The 23,548-nt window shown below is 40.7% G+C and overlaps 1 protein-coding gene and 1 long non-coding RNA gene across 15 annotated transcripts in view; one reads left to right on the top strand and one right to left on the bottom strand.

Annotated features, from left to right (window-relative positions):
- LOC138737196 (serine/threonine-protein kinase MRCK alpha-like) overlaps positions 1–23,548 on the top strand; it is a 653,014-nt gene that overhangs the window by 477,772 nt on the left and 151,694 nt on the right. For all 11 annotated transcript variants that reach the window (XM_069887840.1, XM_069887837.1, XM_069887843.1 and 8 more), the window contains 3 exons: positions 7,317–7,450; positions 17,674–17,916; positions 22,420–22,530. In XM_069887840.1, the coding sequence (XP_069743941.1) occupies positions 7,317–7,450; positions 17,674–17,916; positions 22,420–22,530 (488 nt within the window). The remainder of the gene's footprint in view (positions 1–7,316; positions 7,451–17,673; positions 17,917–22,419; positions 22,531–23,548) is intronic.
- Positions 8,910–23,548, bottom strand: part of LOC138737198 (uncharacterized) — a 93,029-nt gene continuing 78,390 nt past the window's right edge. For 2 of the 4 annotated variants that reach the window (XR_011340827.1, XR_011340828.1), the window contains exons 6-7: positions 18,866–18,935; positions 14,808–14,885 (exon numbers count right to left, since the gene is read on the bottom strand). This is a non-coding gene — a long non-coding RNA (uncharacterized lncRNA). Of the gene's footprint in view, positions 9,012–14,807; positions 14,886–18,865; positions 18,936–23,548 lie in introns of those variants that run through there. The other 2 variants (XR_011340831.1, XR_011340830.1) reach the window with 2 other exon arrangements.

The following is a 23,548-nucleotide window of genomic DNA, read 5'->3' as shown; positions in this document are numbered from 1 at the left end:
TAATAGATTTATAAATTTCAATTGAACTGCTTTATAATAATTCTTAAAATGAGGAAGTCTTAAGCTCCGTAATTCATACTTTCTGGACAATTTTTACAAAGTAACCCGTGACATTTTATCTTTCCATAAAAATTTCCTAACCGCCGTATTTAAATCCTTTTAAAAGTTTGAAGGAATTGGGATAGGGATCGACTGAAAACGATATTGAATTCTAGGAAAAACATTTATTTTAACACAATTTATTCTACCAACTAAGTAATAGGTAGAGTATTCCACTTCTCTAAATCTCCAACAATTCTATTAAACAAGTGTAAATAATTTAATTTATATAAATTTTTAAAATCATTATCAATTCGAATACCTAAATATTTAATATCTGGCCATCTGAATTTAGTAACTATTTTACAATCTGTGCAATCACCCATAGCTAAAGGCATAATCTCACTTTTTTCCCAATTGACTTTATATCCAGAAACTTCCCCATATTCTTCCAACATAACCAGTAATTGGGACCAAGAATTTATAGGATAATTTAAATAAACCAAAATATCATCAACAAATTAATTTTATATTTTTCCTGGTTCAACTAAATTCCTTTAATCTAAGGATCTTATCTAATAAAACATAATTTGTCCTCTCAAATATGCCTTTAATGCATCCCACACAATAAATTTATTAACAACTGAATTAGAATTTGATTCTAAAAACTCCTGAATATGCTTTCTTATAAACTCACAGAAATCTGTACTTTTTAATAATGTAGAATTTAATTGCCATTTATAAACCATTTTTTCCTTTTCCAAAAACAAATGTCATTAAGAGTGGCGAATTAATCAGTTAAAATTCTAGACTTATAATCCACTTTCCTTGCAATTACTCTCAAAATAGTCTCCTTGTCATGGTAACAAAGATATCTAATCAAAACTGAGCACAGTAAGGGTTTCTTTCTAAATACCCCTATCCAATTCAAGTCCATTTGGAAAATTTTCAGGCCCCAAAATCTCTGGAATCCATTTTTGAAAAAATTGCACTGAATTGGGACCTTCAAAACCTTCTGGCAATCCAACAATCTTCACGTTATTTCTTCGACTATGATTCTTCAATGTATCAATTTTTTGTAAAAGTTATTTTTTCTCATAACTGAATCTTCCAACTTATTGACCACATCTTTACACTGATCCACTTCATAATGATATTCTTGAAAATTGTCTTCAACCTTTGGAACTTGTTTTAACTTTATCAATCACTTTAACATATCTCTTCATTTCTTCCTTAATTATCTTCATTTCTCCTTTAACATATTGAAATTGAGCATTAACATCACATCTAATAGACCCATATTGTAAGTTCATTTTCTGATTCATTACTTACAACTGGTTATCAATTGCCTAAACCTTGCCCCTCAAATTCAGGTGCCTTTATTTTCACAGTTTCATCCTGCAAATGAGCCTGTTGATATTGTTCTTCTATTTCCTCCTTCACTTGCTTTCCTTGGTCGCCTTCTTCCATCTCCACATCGCTCATAGATGAAAAAATTGCCTCTTGCTCTGCCTCCAAATACAAAGGAGGCAGATCTTGTACCTCAGTGCTGGTGAGAGCTGATTTATCAGTTTCCCACTGTAGTTCTCCTTGATCCGTTTTGCGCATGCACAAGGTTTGTGCATGTGCACTTACTCTTGAAAATTTTGTAGTTCAACAATCTTGTTCTGGACACAGGCGCCATCTTCTCTAGCTCCTTGGAGAAATGGTGCCAGGGTTATTTGTACTCGTGCAGCTGCTGCCCGAGGCTCTAATGTTGAGGTAGGCCCAATTCTTTCAAACGTTGTGATTTCTTTTAACACCTACTTTCTAGTTGTTGGAGGCTTTTCTTTTCTTGCAGCCATAGTTAAAACTGTAGGCAGGTTCCACACTAAATTTTGGCTACTGAAAATTTCATTTTTAACCTTTTTGTTCAGTTATTAACTTTCCCGGAGAGGTGTATTCCCACATCCTTTACTCACACTGTCACACCATGCCCCCATCATGCTGTGTCTTTGAGCCTTAAGTGTATACTTCCCATATAAATGTAACCGAATGCATTCAGCTATTGTGACATAGACGAGACATTTTTGCAGTATTGAATCTTCCTGAAGACAATAAATGCTATTGTTAAGTACACTCACAATGGTATGGCCTGAAGAACATGTGCATCAACATGCATTCAATCTATCTCAATGTAATGCATGCACAGCTTCTGTATATGTAAGCTGCTTATATAGCCTGTCTGCATCTATCCTGGCTAAGTATGCCTAGACAACATTTGCACAGCACCTACATTGACTGCATGCCCAGGTGTGCTTGGACTGACCAAAACAGCTTGCTTTGTGGACAATATACTCATGACAGGAAATCACAAAATTAGGTTATATCTGAAAACGTTATGCGATAGGAAAATGTTAAGATGATTTTTGTAATCAGCAGCCCGACATCAATAAAATGGACCCCAATTTAAAAAAAATAAAAATTAAAAATAAAAAATAAAATGGACCCCAAAGTGTTCAAGAAGCAAAATCTTTGTTGTCCAGTGTAACCTTCCATCAGAACTGAGAGAAGTTAAAGAACAGATCCTAAAAACCTACGGGTTTGTTAGTTAATTGGTGGATTTGGGCAGCATGGGTTCATGGGCTGGAAAAGCCTGATATCATTCTTGTTTTCTTTCTTTCTCTCCCTCTCTCTCCTTCTCCCTCTAACTCCTTCTCTCTCTCTCTCTCTCTCTCTCTCTCTCTCTCTCTGTATATATACTATATATGTTTAAAAAAATACATATGAGAAAAATTTGAGAGATTTTTTAAAAGTGCTGGATGCAGGTGTGGAGCATTGTCTTTTTTTTTTGGCAAATTTTAGATCAATTAACTGTGGAAAATTTGGTGTTTAACTCAACCCTATTACAGTGCCAGAGCCCTGGGTTTGAATCCAGTGCTGTCTGTAAGGAGTTCGTATGTTCTCACCTTGTCTGTGTGTGTTTCCTCCAGCTGCTCCAGTTTTTAAATTTTTTTTTAAAATTTAGACATACAGCACAATAACAGGCCCTTTTGACCCACAAGCCTGTACCACCCAATTACACTCAATTGACCAGCAACCCCAGTAAATTTCTGAATGGCATAGAACATAGAAACAATAGAACACAGTACTGGCCCTTCAGCCCTCAATGTTATGCTGACCATTATATCCCTTCCTAAAAAAAAGTACTATTTTTCTTTTATCCATGTGTCTCTCTAAGAGTCTCTTAAATGCCCCCAACGTTTTAGCTTCCACCACCATTCCAGGAAAGGCATTCCAGGCACCCGCAACTGTCTGTGTAAAAAAACTTACCCCTGATGTCTCCCCTAAACTTCTCTCCCTTAACTTTGTACATATGTCCTCAAGTGTTTGATGATCCTGCCTTGGGAAACAGGTGTCTGTGCCTCTCATAATCTTGTAGACCTCTATCAAGTCTCCTCTCATCCTTTTACACTTGAAAGAGAAAAGTCCCAGCTCTGCTAACCTTGCCTCATAAGACTTGTTTCGCAATCCAGGCAACATCCTGGTGAATCTCCTCTGCACGCTCTCCATAGCTTCCACATCTTTCCTATAATGAGGTGACCAGACTGAACACAATACTCTCAGTGTGGTTTTACCAAAGATTTATAGAGTTATAACGTGACCTATCAACTCCCAAATTCAATCCCCCATTAATGAATTCCAGCTTCCCATAGGCCTTCTTAACTATCCAATCAACCTGTGTGGCGACCTTGAGGGATGTATGGATTTGAACCCCAAGGTCCCTTTGTTCATCCACACTCTTAAGTAACTGACCATTAACCCTGTCCTCAGCATCACCTCACACTTATCCAGATTGAAATCCATCTCCCACTTTTCTGCCCAATTCTGCATCCTGTCTATATCATCTTGTAACCTTCAACAACCTTCAGTTCCAACCACGACTCCTCAAACCTTTGTGTCATCCGCAAACTTACTAACTCATCCATCTGCCTCTTCATCCAGGTCATTTATAAAAATCATAAAGAACAGGTCCCAGAATAGATCCCTGCAGCACCTAACTAGTCACCGATCTCCAAGCAGAATACTTTACTTCGACTACTACACTCTGCTTTCTTCCTACAAGCCAATTTTTATCCATAGAGCTAATTTTTGAATGATCCCTTGACTCATGAATTTCTGGATGAGTCTCTCACGGGGGACCTTGTCGGATGTCTTGCTAAAATCCATGTAGTCCACATCTACTGCCCTACCCTCATCGATTTCTTTTGTTACCTCCTCAAAAAACTCAATTTTAGACTTGTGACACCCGGCTTTCCCTTCACAAAGCCATGCTGACTATCCTTGAGTAGACTGGACTTCTCCAAATGCTCATAGCTCCTATCCTTAAGAATCCTCTCCATTACTTTATATACCACTGACATAAAATTCACCTGTCTATAATTCACAGGGTTCACCCTGTTACTTTATTTAAACAAAGGGACTATATTTGCCATTCTCCAATCCTCCGGCACCTCTCCTGTGGCCAAAGAGGATTCAAGGATCATAGCTACTGCCCCAGCTATCTCTTCTCTCACTTCCCATCTATTTGTTTATTCAAATCTACTTCCCATCTTTGTCTTGAATTATGAACCTCTACTTTTTGAGTTTTTTTGAAACAACCTATGCATTACTGAAATATAATTCTTTATATCACTGTTACACAACAATGACTCCACTTCTTTCCCTGCCGGCAATAATGGAACTTGTCTAAAATTTTCATTTAAGAATCTCATAACCTGATAATAACAAAATCTGGTACTTTCAGATACCTTAAACTTCTCCTTCATTTTACTAAAAGTAGTATATTTCCCTGTTTCAAAATAATCCACAATCTTCTTAATACCATGACCTTTCCAAATCTTTAGAAATTGATTTCCCATAGAAAATGGAATAAGTATATTTTGAAATAAGGGTGTTCTTCTTGACATCAACCTTCCTCCTCCAATAACTTTATCAACCTTATTCTAAAGCTCAATTAAATGTTTCAATATAAAAGTTTCTCTATTTGCTGTTAACAATCTTGAATTCCATTTATAAATAAATCTTGTGGGTTTGTTTCCCCTATTTTACTAAATTCTATATTTACCCAAGCTGGTATTTTATCTAAGTAATACATTAAATGAATAAAATGCAACAGGGCTGCTTTATAAGAGTTCATATAATTGGGGAGCTCAAATCTCCTAAATCATATTTCCACATTAATTTTTTCTTGCTATTTTCCCTTTCCATAAAAATTTCCTAACACTGTGGTCAATAGTTGTGCAGCAAATGAAAGAAAAACCACACAGAAGCTGTGAGTGAGTTGAACCAACCAACTGACTTTACTGGAACTCTCCGAGAGCTTTTCAGCTTATCTGCGTGACTCCCATGGCCATAGGGGAACTCTGCATTGAATGCCTATCCCCTTTCCTGCTTCTGATCCCAGCCACCTATATCCTGGATCTGAATGCCTCCCTATAAACCTTGTCTATCAATCCCACTGTTTCTGAAATGATTCAGAGTTCATCCAGCTCCAGTTCCATTTCGTTAATATGGTCTGTAAGGAGTTGCATTTGGATGTACTTCAGATGAAGCCAGCTGGGACATTGGTGGTCTCCCTGACTTCCCACATTCTGCAAGAAGAGAATACCAGTGCCCTGACTCCCAATCTCTCTGCTCTATCTGTGCAATAAGTAAGGAAGAGACCTTACCTTTGCCTCCACTCATCACAGCCTCCTGAACCCAGATCCATAAGGCCTATTTTGCAAGGCAATCAATGACATTTGTAATTATTATCAAAAATTCTATGTTTCTTCTGACAGAGGATTATTTTGGATTCGGTTGTAGGATGTTGGATTTTTTTACATTGGATATCCTGAGAAACTTGATGTGGGCTTTACTTTGAGGTGGTGGTTACATTCAGAACAGTATCATGCAGTTAACTATTTGTGACATTGTATGGTCAGTGCTTTAGGTGATTAAAGTTTTTATCTGTTAGTGAGTTACCAGAGATACTGATTTATATTGGGTTGGGCGAGTGCTGGTGCAGATACGTATTTTACATTGGCTCTGAAGTTATTGGGGCAGGTGGTGGCGACCATTTGCCTGCATGTTGGGAAAATCCATCTTGTTTTAATGAAGTCGTTGTGAACCTCAAAAAACCTAGTATAATTAGGTTCAGGTTTCCACCGTATCCCTGATTCAGGACTCAGCAGCCTTGTTTACTCTTAAAGCAACATAAAGGCTCCTTAATATTTTTTATGTCACATTAGGTTCTCCTTTTAATAATGTTTTACTAAAGAGGAAGTTTAAAATACAAGCAAGCTAGACATGGATAAGGTTGATAGTCTTTTTTCAGGGTAGAAGAGTGCATAAACCTAAGGTGAAAGGGGATAGTTTTACCATAGAAAACAGGCCCTTCAGTCCATCTAGTCCATGCCAAACTATAATTCTTCCTAGTCCCACTGACTTGCACCTATTCCATATCCCTCCCATCTATGTATCTGTCCAAATTTTCTTAAATATCGAAATTCAGCTGGCATTCACCACTTCTGCTGCTCGCTTATTCCACGTGTTCATCATTCTCTGCTTGAATAGGTTCCTCCTAATGTTCCCTTAAACCAGTGGTTTTCAAACTGCCCCTCTAAACTCACATTCTACCTTAAGCAATCCCTATGCCATAAGTGCTCTGTGATTAGTAAGGGATTGCCTGAGATGGGATGTGAGTGGAAAGAAAAAAGTTTGAAAACCACCGTTTTAATCGTCCCTCATTGACTCGTTATGTGCACAATTTCAGAACTCCAAAGGAAATGGGCCAATGACAATTTTTCTCAACCAAAATATTTCAGTAACAATTGGGTCTGGAGCAGTGATTCTTCACCTTCCCAGCCACATCCCACCTTAAGCCATCCCATTACAGCATAGGGATTAATTAAAGTGGAAATTGAGTTTAGGGAGGCAGTTTGAAAACCATGTCACTTTGCACACTTAACCCATGCCCTCCAATTCTTCTCTCGCTCAACCCAACCAATCTATTAAAGGAACTTGAGGGGCAATGTTTTCACACAGAGGGTGCCAGAGGAAGTGATAGAGGCAAATACATTTAAAAGTCATTTGGACAGGTACGTGGATAGAAAAGATTTAGAGGAATATGGGCGAAATGCAAGGAAATGGGATGAGCTCAGGTTCGTGTCTTGGTTGGCATGGAAAAGTTAGTTGTAAACCTCTCTGGCTCCATACAATGTGAATAATCAATTCTCCCTTGCACTTACTTCCAGATTCTGGTCACCTGGAGCAGCAACTCGAAGAAGCAAGCCTCATCAGGCGAGATTTTGAAGAGGGTTGCAGGCAAATTAAAATACTTGAGAAACAAATTAAAAGTTCAAAGCAAGAAAAAGAGGATCTTCAGAAGGTAATTGCACATTCAAGGGCTCTGGCTCTCTCTGAGCCATAGAAAGGATGAGAAGGTTAGAGTGGTGCCAACAGCTTTTTGAAATATTCACCCATGGTTAAACTGAATTTATTGCAATTATCATGTTCAAGTTTATTATCATCTGACTGGGCACATACAACCAGACCACCAACACTATACACAACACATAATAATCACATACAGATATAATTTAAAATAAATATAAATACTTTGGAACAATTTACTCAGTTGTAAGTTACTGTCAATCATAGCCTTCATGAGAAAGCTATTTCTCAGTCCTGATTTTGATGTTCCTACACTCCTTCCTGATGGTAGTAGATCAAAGATACTATGTGGTGGATGGAAAGGCATCTGAACAATTCATCTATAGAGGAAAGGGAACCCCCAGAAATTTTCTCGGCTGTTTGGATGATCCTCTATATTGACTTCCAGTCTGATACTTTGCAGCTACCATCCCACACAAGGGCACAGCCAGACAGGATACTTAATTATGCTCTGTAAAATATTGTCAAGATGAGTGACTAGCCTTTCTATCCTCAACCTCTTTAGGAAGTGTAGGCACTGCTGCGCCTTCCTGACTATTGAGGAAGTGTTGTGGGTCCAAGATAGGTCTTTCTTTATATGCACACCAAGGAACTCTTTGCTCTCCACTCTCTCCGTGGTGGAACCGTTATTGTGTAATGGAGAGTGGTCCGAACTTCATCCTCCCAAAGTTCTCAGTCATCTCCTGTATCTTAGAAAATATGCACAAGGGCAGCTATAACTTGACAATGACAGGAAACCTGATGGATATGTGACCTTCCATCTCTGCTTATAACAAAAGAACCATCTCAAGAAATAATTGCAAAAAGTCCAAATAAATTAATGAAATACAAACGATAGCTCAGTTGTCTGAAGGAGACAAGAATATAAGAATAAAGAGATAGTAATAAAATAATACAAGGCAGTGGTCAGGTTACAGTGTGCATTATACAGACACAGAGACCAAACAATACAAAAAATAGTTTAATGAGATGAGCCCAAACACAAGAACCATTCCCACTGGAGAAAGCTAAGTGACTCACAAGCTTATATTTGTGGATGATGATTATGAAAAGATGAGCAGAAATAGACTATTCAGCCCATCAAGTCTGATCCATTCTCCCACTCAGCCTCACTGAATGGCCTTCTCCTCATAGCCATTGATGCCCTGGCTAATCAAGAACCTCTCAATCTCTGCCTTAAATACACCCAGTGATTTGGCCAAGAAAATCAATTATCCTTGGTCATCAATTCAAAATTGTCATTGAGAGTCTGAGGTGAGTGGTTAATGAAATTTGTAGCAATTAGATCAAACAAAGACCATGGTACTTACTTGTGAAAAATTTGGATTTTTAAGCCCTGATATTCTCAACCAAACAGCTCCGTGAGAAGTTCACAAAGTTCACCACCACCACATATTTCTTGAAGACATTTAGGGATTAATGTTGGCCACTCCAAACATGCCCATAGGACATGAATATATAAAAATGGTTCATGCAAGCTTCTTGATGGCTGAAAGCTGAGGAGATTTGTTGTCAAGATGATTTGTAATCTTCAGATTCATATTTATTGTCAGAGTAAATACATAACATCACACAACCCTGAGATTCTTTTACCTGTGGGCAAGGCAGAATTTCCACTTATTGGCAGCGCAAAAAAAAAGCTGACTCAACATGCAACTGCAAACAAACTGACTGTGCAATACAGAGAAAAAAAATCAATAAAGTGCAAAAGTAAGGGTCCTTAAATAAGTCCTGATTGAGATTGTTAAGGAGTCTGACGGTGGAGGGGTAGCAGCTGTTATTGAACCTGATGGTGTGAGTCTTGTGGCACCTATACCTCTTTCCTGGTGATAGCAGTGAGAACGGTGCATGTGCTGGATGGTGTGGATCCTTGATGATTGCTACTGCTCTCCAACATCAGCAATCCCTGTAGATGTTCTCGATGATAGGGAGGGTTTTACCCTTGATGTCCTGGGCTGTGTCCACTACCTTTTGCAGGGCTTTTCGTTCAGGAGCATTAATGTCCCCAACCAAACCGTGATGAAGCCAGTCAGCACAATTTCCATCTCATATCAGTGATGTGCAGTAAAAGAGGATAAAAACAAAATCCTGCAACAGTCCAGGAAAGAGTTAGTCCAAATACCAGCTGCAAAACTGCATCTTTCAGCTTTTTTATTTGTCCCAAAATGCTTCATACAGTGAAAAGGGTTCTTCTACGAACAGGCTATCAGATAATATCTAACATTACATACAGCCTTGTATAGAACACAAGTTACAGAATATAGATTACAGTGAAAAGGAAGGTCAATTAGCATTGAGCAAGGGCAGCATGAGACCACTGTTGTGGGGTTCATTCAGGAGCCTGATGGCAGCAGGGAAGCAACTATCCATAAGCCCATTGTGTTTTAGCACTCTTAAGCCTTCTGCCCGATAGGAGGAGGGAGAAGAGAATGCATCCAGGTTGTGATGGATCTTTCAGTCTTACTGAACCACAGCTGCCTCTCAGTGACAGCAGGAGTAGATGGATCTCATGGAGGGAAGGGAAGTTTTCGTGATGGTCTGAGCTGCATTCATTTCTTTCAGCTGCTCTTCCAACCTTGAGCAGAATAGCTCCTGTCCCACGCTATGATGCAACCAAGAAATATGCTGCCATTGGTGCAGCTGTAGATGTTGTTGACAGATAAAGGGAACATGCAGAACTTCATTAGTATTCTCATAAAGTAGAGATACTTTCTTGATTATTATATATCTATGCTTGTCCCAAATTAGGTTATTTGGATATTTATTCCTGAGAAGTTGAAGCTATCTAGCAGGGGTGTGAACTCTGCTCCCTCTCCTGAACTCAGTGATGATCTTCTTCGTCTTACTGATATTGAGAAAGAGGTTGTTATCTTGGAACCATCCCACATCTCACAGGGAGAGACTTTCAATGTCTCCCTGTATTTTGTCTCATTGTTATTTAATACGCTGCCACTTCTATGTGTTGTTGGAATATTTGAAGATGTAATTAACTTGCTTTTATTGTACCTGCACAATATTCTCCAGCAGTTTTGTAGCAGGGAATTCTGGTGTTTATGCACAGAAATGCATATGTCGGATTTGTTACAACTTGTTGAATAATGGCTGCTTGGTATTAAATCTTTTATTTGTGGAATTCATGTTTTCTTACTGTTCCACAGGAGTAATTTCTCAAATCTCATTAGATTTGTCTTCGTCTTCATTTTTTTAGCTACATTCAATATACATTGTGTAAAGGATCCTAATGGTCTTATAATTGTAGCTTATTTTATTGAAACATATTGTTACGAGCCCAGAGGAACCCAAAACCCAGCAGCAATAGAAATTCACCAAGACAAATGGTTACTTTTTAAAAAAAAACTTTATTTATTCGTTCAAAAAACAAATAATATACGACATATACAGCAATTAAACATGAACATGAACATTTTTTTTCTATACCCTAACCCCCCCCCTTCAGCCAACTCTCCTCAGGAGAGCCATAAAAAACAAAAAAAGAAAGAATATTTTTTAAAAAGTTGTACATATTAAAATCTAATCAATATAAATTGAAATGTAAATATTCTGAGTATAACAGCCATTTATTGATAAAAAAATTCTAATTATCTTGCGCAACACATGTAATTTTTTTCATTATTAAATAATATTTCATCTCATTATGCCATCTATTAATATCAATCATATTTGAGATGGCAAGAATTTCTGAATTTGAAATACATCAATTTTTGTTTAGGTGGAATATAGATTTGTTGCAACAATATAATGTGCCTATACTAAAACATTTAATGAAGTTATGGATAAAGAAAAATAAAATGATAGGTTCTAGGGGTAAATTATTGGCTTTGATTCCGTTGTATAATAATCAACTTATTTGTTTTTCAATACATAATCAGAGTTTATTGCATTGGAGATTTAAAGGTGTGAAAAATTTGGGAGATTGTTTTAAAGAGGGTAAGTTTTTATCTTTTAATCAGATGAGGGAAGATTTTGGTATTGATAAGAATTCTTTATTTCTTTATTATCAAATTCGATCTTTGGTAAAATGTATGTTTGGTAGAGAGATGATTTTACCTAAAATGACTAAATTTGAGACTTTTCTTATGAAGGTACCAGAGAAGGGTTATATTTCATTTATGTATCAAATATTACAGGATGATATGGATAAAAAGGGTTGGGATAGATCTAGAAATAAATGGGAAGCGGACAAATGGTTACTTAAACAAAACTTGCTTTAATTTTCTTTAAAGTTAAATGGTTACTGCTCAGGAAGATTCTTGTTGGTTTCAGAGAGATATTTGTTGCTCGTTGGACACATACAAACAGATTTCCTCCAATCAGTCACTTCAATGTCTTGCCGAAGAAACTTGCCCCACCATGGGTTTTCTAAATGATAATATCTTCTTCCAGGTCACCACAGAGTTCCTCTTGTTTCCCTTATTTCAGGAGAACACTCTAGCCAGCCTGTAAGGACTACAGGGGCTTTGAACAGGCTGAACTCAGAACTCACAACCCATCTTCAAAATGGGGTTTTCAACAAGCCTGCCAGCTTGCCATGTTGCAGCCTCAAAAAGCTACTGCAGAACTGACTGCTCTCTCTAACAGAAGAATCCTGTTTTCTTTCCTCTCTCTCTTGATTATAAAAACTAGAACCCCTCCCAAGGCTCCAATTCCAATCCTTGAAAAATCTTATCCGCCTCTGAGCGTGACATTATCCATTTGCACCTTCTTTTGAAGTTCTTTCCAAAGCAGTTCCATTGTCTCTGCAAAATCACTGTTGCTTGAATGTCTGGCTTCAGACATTCAAGTGCAAGTGCAAAACTCTTGCACTTCAAATGAGATGTGAAGTGTAAGTATCGGTTTGTGAAGTGACCTACACTCTTTGGCTTGGCTTCGCGGACGAAGATTATGTTCTCCCAGAATCACAGTGCAGCTTTCACGCAAACAGAGGGACTACTGACATGGTCTTTGCCCTCAGACAGCTTCAAGAAAAGTGCAGAGAACAAAACAAAGGACTCTACATCATCTTTGTTGACCTCACCAAAGCCTTTGACACCGTGAGTAGGAAAGGGCTTTGGCAAATACTAGAGCGCCTCGGATGCCCCCCAAAGTTCCTCAACATGGTTATCCAACTGCACGAAAACCAACAAGGTCGGGTCAGATACAGCAATGAGCTCTCTGAACCCTTCTCCATTAACAATGGCGTGAAGCAAGCTGCGTTCTCGCACCAACCCTCTTTTCAATCTTCTTCAGCATGATGCTGAAACAAGCCATGAAAGACCTCAACAATGAAGATGCTGTTTACATCTGGTACCGCACGGATGGCAGTCTCTTCAATCTGAGGCGCCTGCAAGCTCACACCAAGACACAAGAGCAACTTGTAGACACAAGAGCAACTTGTCCGTGAACTACTTTTTGCAGACGATGCCGCTTTAGTTGCCCATTCAGAGCCAGCTCTCCAGCGCTTGACGTCCTGTTTTGCGGAAACTACCAAAATGTTTGGCCTGGAAGTCAGCCTGAAGAAAACTGAGGTCCTCCATCAGCCAGCTCCCCACCATGACTACCAGCCCTCCCACATCTCCATCGGGCACACAAAACTCAAAACGGTCAACCAGTTTACCTATCTCGGCTGCATCATTTCAACAAGATAGACAACAGACTTGCCAAGGCAAATAGCGCCTTTGGAAGACTACACAAAAGAGTCTGGAAAAACAACCAACTGAAAAACCTCACAAAGATTAGCGTATACAGAGCCGTTGTCATACCCACACTCCTGTTCGGCTCCGAATCATGGGTCCTCTACCGGCATCACCTACGGCTCCTAGAACACTTCCACCTGCGTTGTCTCCGCTCCATCCTCAACATTCATTGGAAGGCTCGTTAGTGGCTGACAAGTCCGATATGGGACAGGCAGACACGGTTGCAGCGGTTGCAAGGGAAAATTGGTTGGTTGGGGTTGCGTGTTGGGTTTTCCCTCCTTTGTCTTTTGTCAGTGAGGTGGGCTCTGCGGTCTTCTTCAAAGGAGGTTGCTGCCCGCCGAACTGTCGACTTCATCTCCAACATCGAAGTACTCGAGATGGCAGAGGCCGACAGCATCGAATCCACGCTGCTGAAGATCAAACTGCGCTGGAAGGTCACGTCTCCAGAATGGAGGACCATCGCCTTCCCAAGATCATGATATATGGCGAGCTCTCCACTGGCCACCGCGACAGAGGTGCACCAAAGAAGAGGTACAAGGACTGCCTAAAGAAATCTCTTGGTGCCTGCCACATTGACCACCGCCAGTGGGCCGATATTGCCTCAAACCGTGCAGCCCAATGCTTTTTCTCAGTCTGATGACCACTGAAGGCCAGGTGGAGCTGCATGAGGTATTAATGAGAAAATTGTAATTCGTTATAATTTATTAATCTTTCCCAGAAGAACATTATTGTGGCATAAATGAAATAAGGTGTAATAGTAATTATTGCTATCTCTGCATCTCTACCGAGGCCGGGGCCGCCGCCTCCCCCTCGCTTTTGCCCAGATCGGGGCCACCGCCGCCTACCTTCTGCTATTGACTGACACTAAACCTCCACAATCTATCTCCTTTAAAGACATATTTATGTATAATATAACCTGTAACAATATCATCCCTGTCTTATCAACTGGAGAAGAAATCATCCTGTTCACAGTGTTTCTAACGAGCACTGTGCCTCACAGTCTGAACAAATACTCTTTATCAAATCAAACTTTTTAAAAATTCAAACAATTTGCACCAAACAGATGACCACATCATTGAACACCTCTGCTCTGTGTCTGGGTCTAAACCTAGACTTCTGTATCCATTTCAACTCCCCCAAACATTCCTACAGTGGCATGTTGTCCACGGCTTTAACCATGATCGGGGTGAGGCAACACATAAACTTGAGGAGCAATGCCTTGTATTCTTCCTGGACAGCCTTAAACTTCACAGCGTGAACATTGATTTTTCTAATTTTAGGTCAACCCACCCCCTAATATGATTTCCATCTCTTTTATCTTCTCCTGCACTTATTTATTTTCTCTCTCTAATTTACCACTTCCACTCTCCCTTCTGTAATGGCTTTTTCCTCTACCTCTCAAGCCATTTGTCCTATACTCTAGATCCCTCCCACAGCTTCTTTTTTCCCCCTTTATGTTTGTGTATGAAGTAATTTTATCCTAACGGAAAACGCTGACCCGCTGACCATTTTACCCATGGATGCTGTCTGACCTGCTGAGTTCCTTCAGCAGTTCTTCGTTTGCTCAAGATACAACCAACTGCAGAGTTTCTGTTTGTCATATGAATTCACGTGTTTAATGTGACAGCCATAAGCTCCCTTCTTCTTCATGTTTTGCCTTTCATAGCTCAATATAAGCTGGAATTAAAAAATAATAACTTTTAGGTTTTATTTGTAAAAGCGTCATCATGGAACGTACAATAAGCGTTTGAAAAAACATTGGAATTACTCACTAGCAGTTGTGGTTAGAGGAACAATGTATGTTTCAAGTTTATCAATTTATAAAGTCATACAGCACTGCCTTTAATCCCACCATGTCCATGCCAATTATTTATTACCAGCATTTCATCTGGTAATGCCTTAGCAATTCAGTTGCTCGCCCATATTGTGAGAGGACCTTCAGATCAGATTTAGATTCAGATTTATTGTTAGAGTACATACATGATACAACTACAACCCTGAGATTCTTTTTCCTGCTGGCAAGGCAGAATTAACACTTATTGGTAGTGCAAAGAAAAACGACACAATGTACACATATAAACAAATGAACTGTAAACAGATAACGAATGTAAGCAAATTGACTGCAATACAGAGAGAATTTAAAAAAATAAAGTACAAAGGTAAGAGCCTTAAATGAGTCCCTGATTGAGTTTGTTGTTGAAGAGTCTGATGGTGGAGGGTGGCAGCTATTCCTGAACTTGGTGGTGAGAGTCTTGTGGCACCAATACCTCTTTTCTGATGGAAGCAGCGAGAACAGAGCATGTGCTGGGTGGTCCTTGATGATTGCTGCTGCTCCACGACCCCTTTGGGCAGTTTCTGATTCCAGTCATACTCTGGTTGGTACATTTCATTCTCAGATCCTCTCTGAGCTTAATACTTAACATTATATTGAAAATACCTCTGCCATGGGGAAATGTTTCATGCTCTCTATCATCCGTATCTCTGATAAATATGTGTACAGGTATCTGTTTCTGCTTTATAGCACTTATCAAACAACTCCTTTTTGTTGTTAAAGTATAATGTATTTAATACAATATTGTTCTATGAGATTTAACTGTAAATATGAGTCAAGCACGGGGAAGTTTAACTGTAGTGAAATTAGAAACAATAACATAACATAACATAACAATTACAGCACGGAAACAGGCCATTAGGCCCTTCTAGTCCGCCCCGAACCAAACACCCCTCTCTAGTCCTACCTCCCTGCACAATGCCCATCACCCTCCATCTTCTTCTCATCCATAGACCTGTCCAACCTTTTCTTAAATAATACAATTGACTCCGCCGCCACTATTTCTCCCGGAAGCTCATTCCACACGTCTACCACTCTCTGAGTAAAGAAGTTCCCCCTCATGTTACCTCTAAACCTCTGCCCCTTAATTCTTAACTCATGTCCTCTTGTTTTAATCTTTCCTCCTCTTAACGGAAATAGTCTATCCACATCCACTCTGTCTATCCCTTTCATAATCTTAAATACTTCTATCAAATCCCCTCTCAACCTTCTACGCTCCAAAGAATAAAGACCTAATCTGTCCAATCTCTCCCTATACTCTAGATGCTTAAACCCAGGTAACATTCTGGTCAACCTTCTCTGCACTCTCTCCACTCTGTTTATATCCTTCCTATAATTAGACGACCAGAACTGCACACAGAACTCCAAATGAGGCCGCACCAACGTCTTATACAATCTCAACATCACCTCCCAACTCCTATATTCCATGCAATGATTGATAAAGGCCAGCATACTAAAAGCCTTCTTCACCACCCTATTCACGTGAGTTTCTACCTTCAGGGAACGATGTACCGTTACTCCTAAATCTTTCTGCTCTTCTGTATTCCTCAATGCTCTCCCATTTACCACGTATGTCCTATTCTGATTCTTCTTACCAAAATGAAGCACCTCACACTTATCAGCATTAAATTCCATCTGCCATTTTTCAGCCCACTTTTCTAAGCAGCCCAAATCCCTCTGCAATCCTTGAAAACCTTCTTCATTATCCACTATTCCACCTATCTTAGTATCGTCTGCATATTTACTAATCCAATTCACCACCCCATCATCTAGATCATTAATGTATATAACGAACAACAATGGGCCCAATAAAGATCCTTGAGGCACACCACTGGTCACCGGCCTCCAACCTGACAGACAATTATCCACTACCACACTCTGGCCTCTCCCTTTCAGCCAATGTTCAATCCATTTGACTATCTCAAAATTTATACCTAAAGACTGCACCTTCCTAACTAACCTTCCATGTGGTACCTTATCGAAGGCCTTACTGAAGTCCATATAGACAACATCCACTACGCTACCCTCATCCACATTCCTAGTCACCTCTTCAAAAAATTCAATCAGATTGGTCAAACATGACCTTCCTCCCACAAATCCATGTTGAGTGCTCCTGATCAGACCCTGTCTATCCAGATGTTTATAAGTACTATCTCTAAGAATTTTCTCCATTAATTTACCTACCACAGACGTCAAACTTACAGGCCGATAGTTGCCAGGCTTTCTCCTTGAACCCTTTTTAAATAACGGAACCACATGCGCAATGCGCCAATCCTCCGGCACTATCCCCATATCTAATGATATTTGGAAAATTACCGCCAGAGCCTCTGCTATTTCCTCCCTCACTTCTCTCAATGTCCTGGGGAAGATCCTGTCTGGTCCCGGAGACTCATCCACCTTTATATTCTTCAAAAGCCTTAAAACTACACCTTTTGTAATCTCTATATTCCCCATATTTACCCAATTAGGAATGAATTTTTATTTTAACTCCAGCAAGTTGCAGATGGTCTCTGCACAGCGAAACTGTTAATTCTCATCACCTCCACTCCACTTATTGTTCTGCTTTCCAGTTTGAGTAATTTGTTCATAATGAATCTAAAATGGCCTATAATTTTTTTAATTGTACCCTCCCAGGAAATAATTGAATCCAGTGAAAGGCTGAAAGTGCAAACCAAAGAGCTGAAAGATGCCCACAGTCAGCGTAAACTGGCGATGCAAGAGTTCTCAGAGATGAATGAAAGAGTTACAGATCTACGCTCCCAAAAGCAGAAGCTTTCTCGTCAACTCAGGGACAAAGAGGAAGAAATGGAAGCCATGATGCAGAAAACTGAGAGTTTACGACAAGATCTGCGGAGAGTGGAACGGGCCAAGAAAGAGGTGGGTTTGATTTTTCTCTTTGCGTTGGGATTTCAGACAAATTAATATCAGGGGTCCGTCTCCTCCCTGTCTCTTTTGTCCCCTTCCCTTTCCTCTCCTCTCCAGTCCCAGTTTACCATTCCCCTTCCTGCAGTGGAAGACATGGTGGTTATTTACTCCAATATCAGGTTAGCAGAGATGTCGGCAGAGTAACAAGGTGGAGGAGTGGACTTCACAGATGCACTTTTTCAATGGGGAATCCTTTTCCACTCTTGCATTCATTTTTCTCTCATACCGCAGGGACCTTGAATTTTCTTTCACGTCTTCAATTGAAGAATATATTTTGTGTTATATGGTGAAGGAATCAATAACACGGTCAATTTCTTCATTATATTTTCAGTTGGACACAATATTGTGGAAGTCATGATATGTTATTTCTTGCTTACAGCAACACAAAGGTTAAGTTAATAGATGATTATCCAGAATGCAGCTGTGATATTCAAGTAATTGGAAATGCACTATTAAGAAAATTCCATCTGATTATGAGGTTGATAGGCATGATTTAAAACCTATTCAGTTCACTCATATCCTTCAGGGGCTAAGTCTGCCATTCTTAACCAGTCTAGCCTAAATGTGACACCAAAACATCAGCAATGAAGTTGATTTTTTTCCAATTCGCAAAAATGGTCCAATGCATCATGTAAGACAGTGAGGAATGAGTGCTCTTCTTCCTGGCAATATCTATATTAATAAGAAAAACTTATGTATTTTAAATTAGGCCCTTACTTGAATGAAAGTCCTGTGATCAAGAGTCAAAGAGGAAAAACAAATACAATTACATGCTGTGGTTGATGAAGCTGTCCAGAGCTGAGGTCCATTGATATCTTGTTCACACAGAGCTTCAGCAACTTAAACCACTAATGTAATATAAACACTCCTACGCATACCACTGTCAGATATCACAGCATACCATTCCATTGCATGTTCCAAACTGGAATCTTGTTCACTTAATCTTTTATTGCTTCTCTGTATTCGTCCATCTTCAGAAAATAATATGTAAGGAAAATGCAGACAGCTCATAAAACATATTATGTAGAAAACCAAGAACACTTCTAAAGTCTAAGTATTAATATGTTGTTTTGTTGTGGCCCTGTTTTCTGTCCGATGTTGTAAAGGTAAACAGCTTGACTTTGATCGATCATGAAGGTGTCGGCTGCCTAATGCACAGCCCACCTTTGCTCAGTATTGTTGGAAGTTCAAAGCCAAGCAAGATAGGAATGAGTCTTTACTTATCTGGATGCTCCATTGTGCAATTATGTTTACATTAGGAACTGCATCAGTGATGAAAACATGTGCTCTTTCATAGGTTGAAACTGGCCAAATGCTAAAAAGTTTATTTTTTTTAAATGTGCAAAGAGTATCTGATTAGACAGGGTATTATAGGTTATGGGGAGAAGGCAAGAGAGTGGGGCTGAATGGGAGAATGGATCAGCTCCTGATGGCATGGCAGATTGGTCTCAATGGGCTGAATGGCCTACTTCTGCTCTTATATCTTATGATCTTGAGGTTATATTGCCGATGTTACACGCTGAACTTTATTTTAAATAAATTTCTAAACTTTATTCTGTTCTGCACTATTTTTTAATTCTTGCTTGACGTTTCCTCCCACACCTCTCCAGCATGTTTCCGTCACTGCACTTGACTAAAGGGAATGAAAAGAAGGCCAAATGCTCCATGTAGAACCTGGTTATGATGCACGAACATTGCAGTTTGAATGCATGCTAGACATGGTGAATGCAGTTACAGAATGGATCCAGAAATGGATGCCTTTACATCAATCAAGCTGCCAGATTGCAATATTTCTGATTTGTTTTATATCTTCTGGATTTATAGATTTTTATTGATTGGAATCCATTTTGAGTCTATTCACCCTATTTCAATGATTTAACCTTTTACTACAATCTGTTCATTTTTAACACTGATAACACTTGCATTTATAACCCATCTCCAGTTGCTCCGCAGAAAATGATGATGGTCCACCATCTACACTGGTGCCATCCATTTAGTGAAGGTATCTCCGCTGATAATGGTAATCAATTATAATTTTAAATGGCTTAGATTTGAAGGAGGCTTGCTGTCTTGTGCAAGTGCTGCATTTATTCTAATTGGTCTGTCTCAATTTTGACATACTATGATTTCATAATTTCATTCAGGATATCTACTGTCAGTCAACTCAGTGGAAATAATCATTTGTTTGTAGCAGTATGCCATTAGGCAGGCGAACCGGCCCCGCTTGTCACGCACACGGCGGGGCAGCCGGCCAAAATGGCACCTTTGGGGGTTTCCTCCTGAGCTCGGAACCGGGCTCAGAAGCCTGCGCTTGAGGACCCACATGATGCCCCAGTTACGTTGGGGCCCCCCCAGCACGGTTCTCAGCCAGGTCTGGGCTGGGAGTATAAGACCAGCCAGGCAGCCTGCAATAAATCAGTTTTTGCTCATTGAACCCAACCCATCTGATTGTGCGATCCTTTAGTTAGCAGTGTAGCCGCCGCTACAACTGATGACTCCCACAGGTTCAAACATCTTTGAACCCAACATGAACGACTCTTCAATCAATGCTATAGCCATCAAGCTTCCTGACTTCTGGGTTCAGGAGCTGGAGATCTGGTTCAGCCACGCAGAGGCTCAGTTTCATCTCCGCCAGATTTCGTCGGATTTGACCAAATTTTACCATGTGGTCACTGCCCTGGACCAGGCCACCGCCAAACGAGTGCTGCACCTAGTTCAGCACCCTCCCGCGGAAGGTAAGTACGGGATCATCAAGCGGGTGCTCACCGGCTCCCTCGGATGCTGCTTGAATGCTGCGCCTCCACGCCTTGGGGGACAGAACTCCAAACAAGTTGATGGATGAGATGCTCGCGCTCAAGGGCGATCACACCAACTGCCCACTCTTCGAGCGCATCTTCCTTGACCATCTGCCTGAAGACATCCTGCCGTTACTGTCCCAGGAGAGCTTCGTCGACCCTAGGAAGGTCACACAAAAGGCTCAGGAGCTATGGCTTGAACGATTTTTGGAGGGCTCAGCAGTCCAGCAGGTTACGAGTCACGGGCATGACCACGCCAAGCCTTCCTCGAGCGCTGCGGTGGAACACCCGGCCTCTGCAGGGACCTCAAAGAGCATAGCCAGAAGCAAGTCATCCACTTCAGGCCTCTGCTTCTTCCACCAGTGCTGGGGAGCCATGGCTCGGAAGTGTCGTCATCCCGGCCACAGCCATCAAGTCCCGGAACTGGCCTCCAAATCTCCCCTCCGTGCAGCCAATTCAACAGAGATCTGAACGTATGGAGACAAGACCGTCCACTTCCAGATCAGCCAGTGGATGTTCTCATGGAGGTTCACTGTTTTGTCTCTTCAAACCGCCATCCTGGGTGTCGACTTGCTCCTCGCCCACAGACTCCTGGTCGACATTCGAGGTAGATAACTGGTAGATGCCCGCACCTTGCAATCCATTCGCCTCAATGCTTCCCGCACAGAGTAGCTGCAGATGGCCATGGTCAGCATGCCCAAGGACGAGTTTCAGCGTATCCTGGACGAGTTCCCGTCCCTCCTCAAGCCGCAGTTCTCCGCCGCCTCACCACGCCACGGGATGTTTCATTACATCTCCACCCAAGGCCTGCTGGTCCATGCCAAGGCACGCCGGCTCCCGCCGAATAAGCTCCAGATAGCAAAGGAAGAGTTCTCGCATCTGCAGGAGCTGGGGATCATTCAATGCTCCAACAGTCCTTGGGCCTCACCACTCCACCTGGTCCTAAAAGCCTCTGGCGGCTAGCGCCCCTACAGAGATTATCGACGGCTTAACGACGCGACAGTACCTGACAGTTACCCGATCCCTCACGTTCAGGACTTTACAGCCAACATGCATGGCACAAGGGAATTCTCCAAGGTCAACCTGGTGTGTGGGTATCACCAAATCCCGGTGCACCCCGAGGACATACCCAAAACGGCCATCATCACCCCCTTTGGCTTGTTCGAGTTCCTACGTATGCCGTTCGGAGTCAAGAACGCCGCCCAGACCTTCTAGCGCCTTATGGACACAGTGGGCAGGGATTTTAATTTTGTATTCATTTACCTGGACGGCATCCTTGTTGCCAGCAGAGACTGGGCACAACACAAGTCTCACCTGCACACCCTCTTCTCCCGACTGGCCGACTTTGGCCTAACGATCAATCCGGCCAAGTGTCAGTTCAGGAAAGAGTCCATGCAGTCCCTGGGCCAAACCATCACGGCCGAAGGAGCCACACCTGCCACTACAAAGGTCGCTGCAATCAAGGAGTTCCTATGCCCAGATAACCTCAAGGGGCTACAGGAGTTCGCGGGTATGGTCAATGAGGGATAATTAAAACAGAGGCTTTTCCTGCTGAGTTTTACCAGTTCTTTGTCATCTGCACACTTCTTGATTTAACCTGCTTATAACAGTGGTTTTTGTGTACCTTAATTACTCAGTATCGCTATTTTCCTCCAACCAGCTGGATGTGCTAACGGAACAATCTGCTGCAGAGGCGACAAAGGAGCGGAAGCTGCGAGAGCGGAGCGAAAAGTACACAAAGCAACTGGAGGATGAACTTGAGGGGCTCAAGGTGAGACTGGCTGACAGAGAAATTAGGAGACATGTTTGATTTCCTCCTGCTTCTAATGAGATGAAAGGTAAGGCACAGCATCAACTCTGTGCTCCCCAGAGACCTGGGCAATGAAATAGGGCAGTTTAGTCTTGGTCAGTCAGTTATGGGCTGTGAGGGAGGGAAAGATTAGATTTATGTGGAGTAAGTTTATATAGGTCGGCACAACATTGTGGGCTGAAGGGCCTGTATTGTGCTGTAATGTTCTATATTCATGCAAGATAATGTTTGACCAGCCTCTTGTTTGAAAACTATCCTATCATAACCAAAAAAAGATTGCAGATGCTATAAATGTGAAATAAAAATTAATATATTTACAAGGTCAGGCAGCATTTGTAAAAAGAGAAACAGGTCAATGAACTTTCATCTGTTTTTGTGAAGATTTGAAAGGGTGACTCTATTTCTTTCTGTGGATACTGCCTGACCTGATGATTGTTATTGTTATTATTTAGAGTTCTTTTTATTTCTCATTAGTTTCCAGATATACAGTATAGAATTCAAATTCAGTGTTATCCCTCAGCAATATTATGATTTATTTGATAAAACCTGTAGGTACACTGAAACTCCTGTTTTGAAAGTACAGGGCGCTCCATAATGTTTGGGAAAAAATACTTTTTTTATTCTTCTTTATTTGCCCCTGTGCTTCACAGTTTTAAATTTGTAATCAAACAATTCACATTCCAGATTTTATTCATGGTATTTGTATACAATTTGGTTTGACCATGTACAGATACATGGTCCCCTCATTTCAGGGCACCATAATGTTTGGGACATTGGGCTTCACGGGTGTTTGTGATTACTCCGGTATGTTTAATTGCTTCATTGGTGCAGGTAGAAGAGAGCTAGGCTTGCTTCTAATCTTTTGATTATCTTTGGAGTCTGTGGTTGCATTTTTCTACACGAGGACCAGAGTTGTACCAATGAAAGTGAAAGAAGCCAAGGCTGAAAAACAAGAATAAACCAGCAAGAGACATTGCCC

The sequence above is a fragment of the Narcine bancroftii genome, chromosome 6 (assembly GCF_036971445.1).
Source record: "Narcine bancroftii isolate sNarBan1 chromosome 6, sNarBan1.hap1, whole genome shotgun sequence".
Taxonomy (NCBI): Eukaryota; Metazoa; Chordata; class Chondrichthyes; order Torpediniformes; family Narcinidae; genus Narcine; species Narcine bancroftii.
Note: the sequence above shows the minus strand (reverse complement) of the source record. Positions and strands in the feature narration are given on the sequence as shown.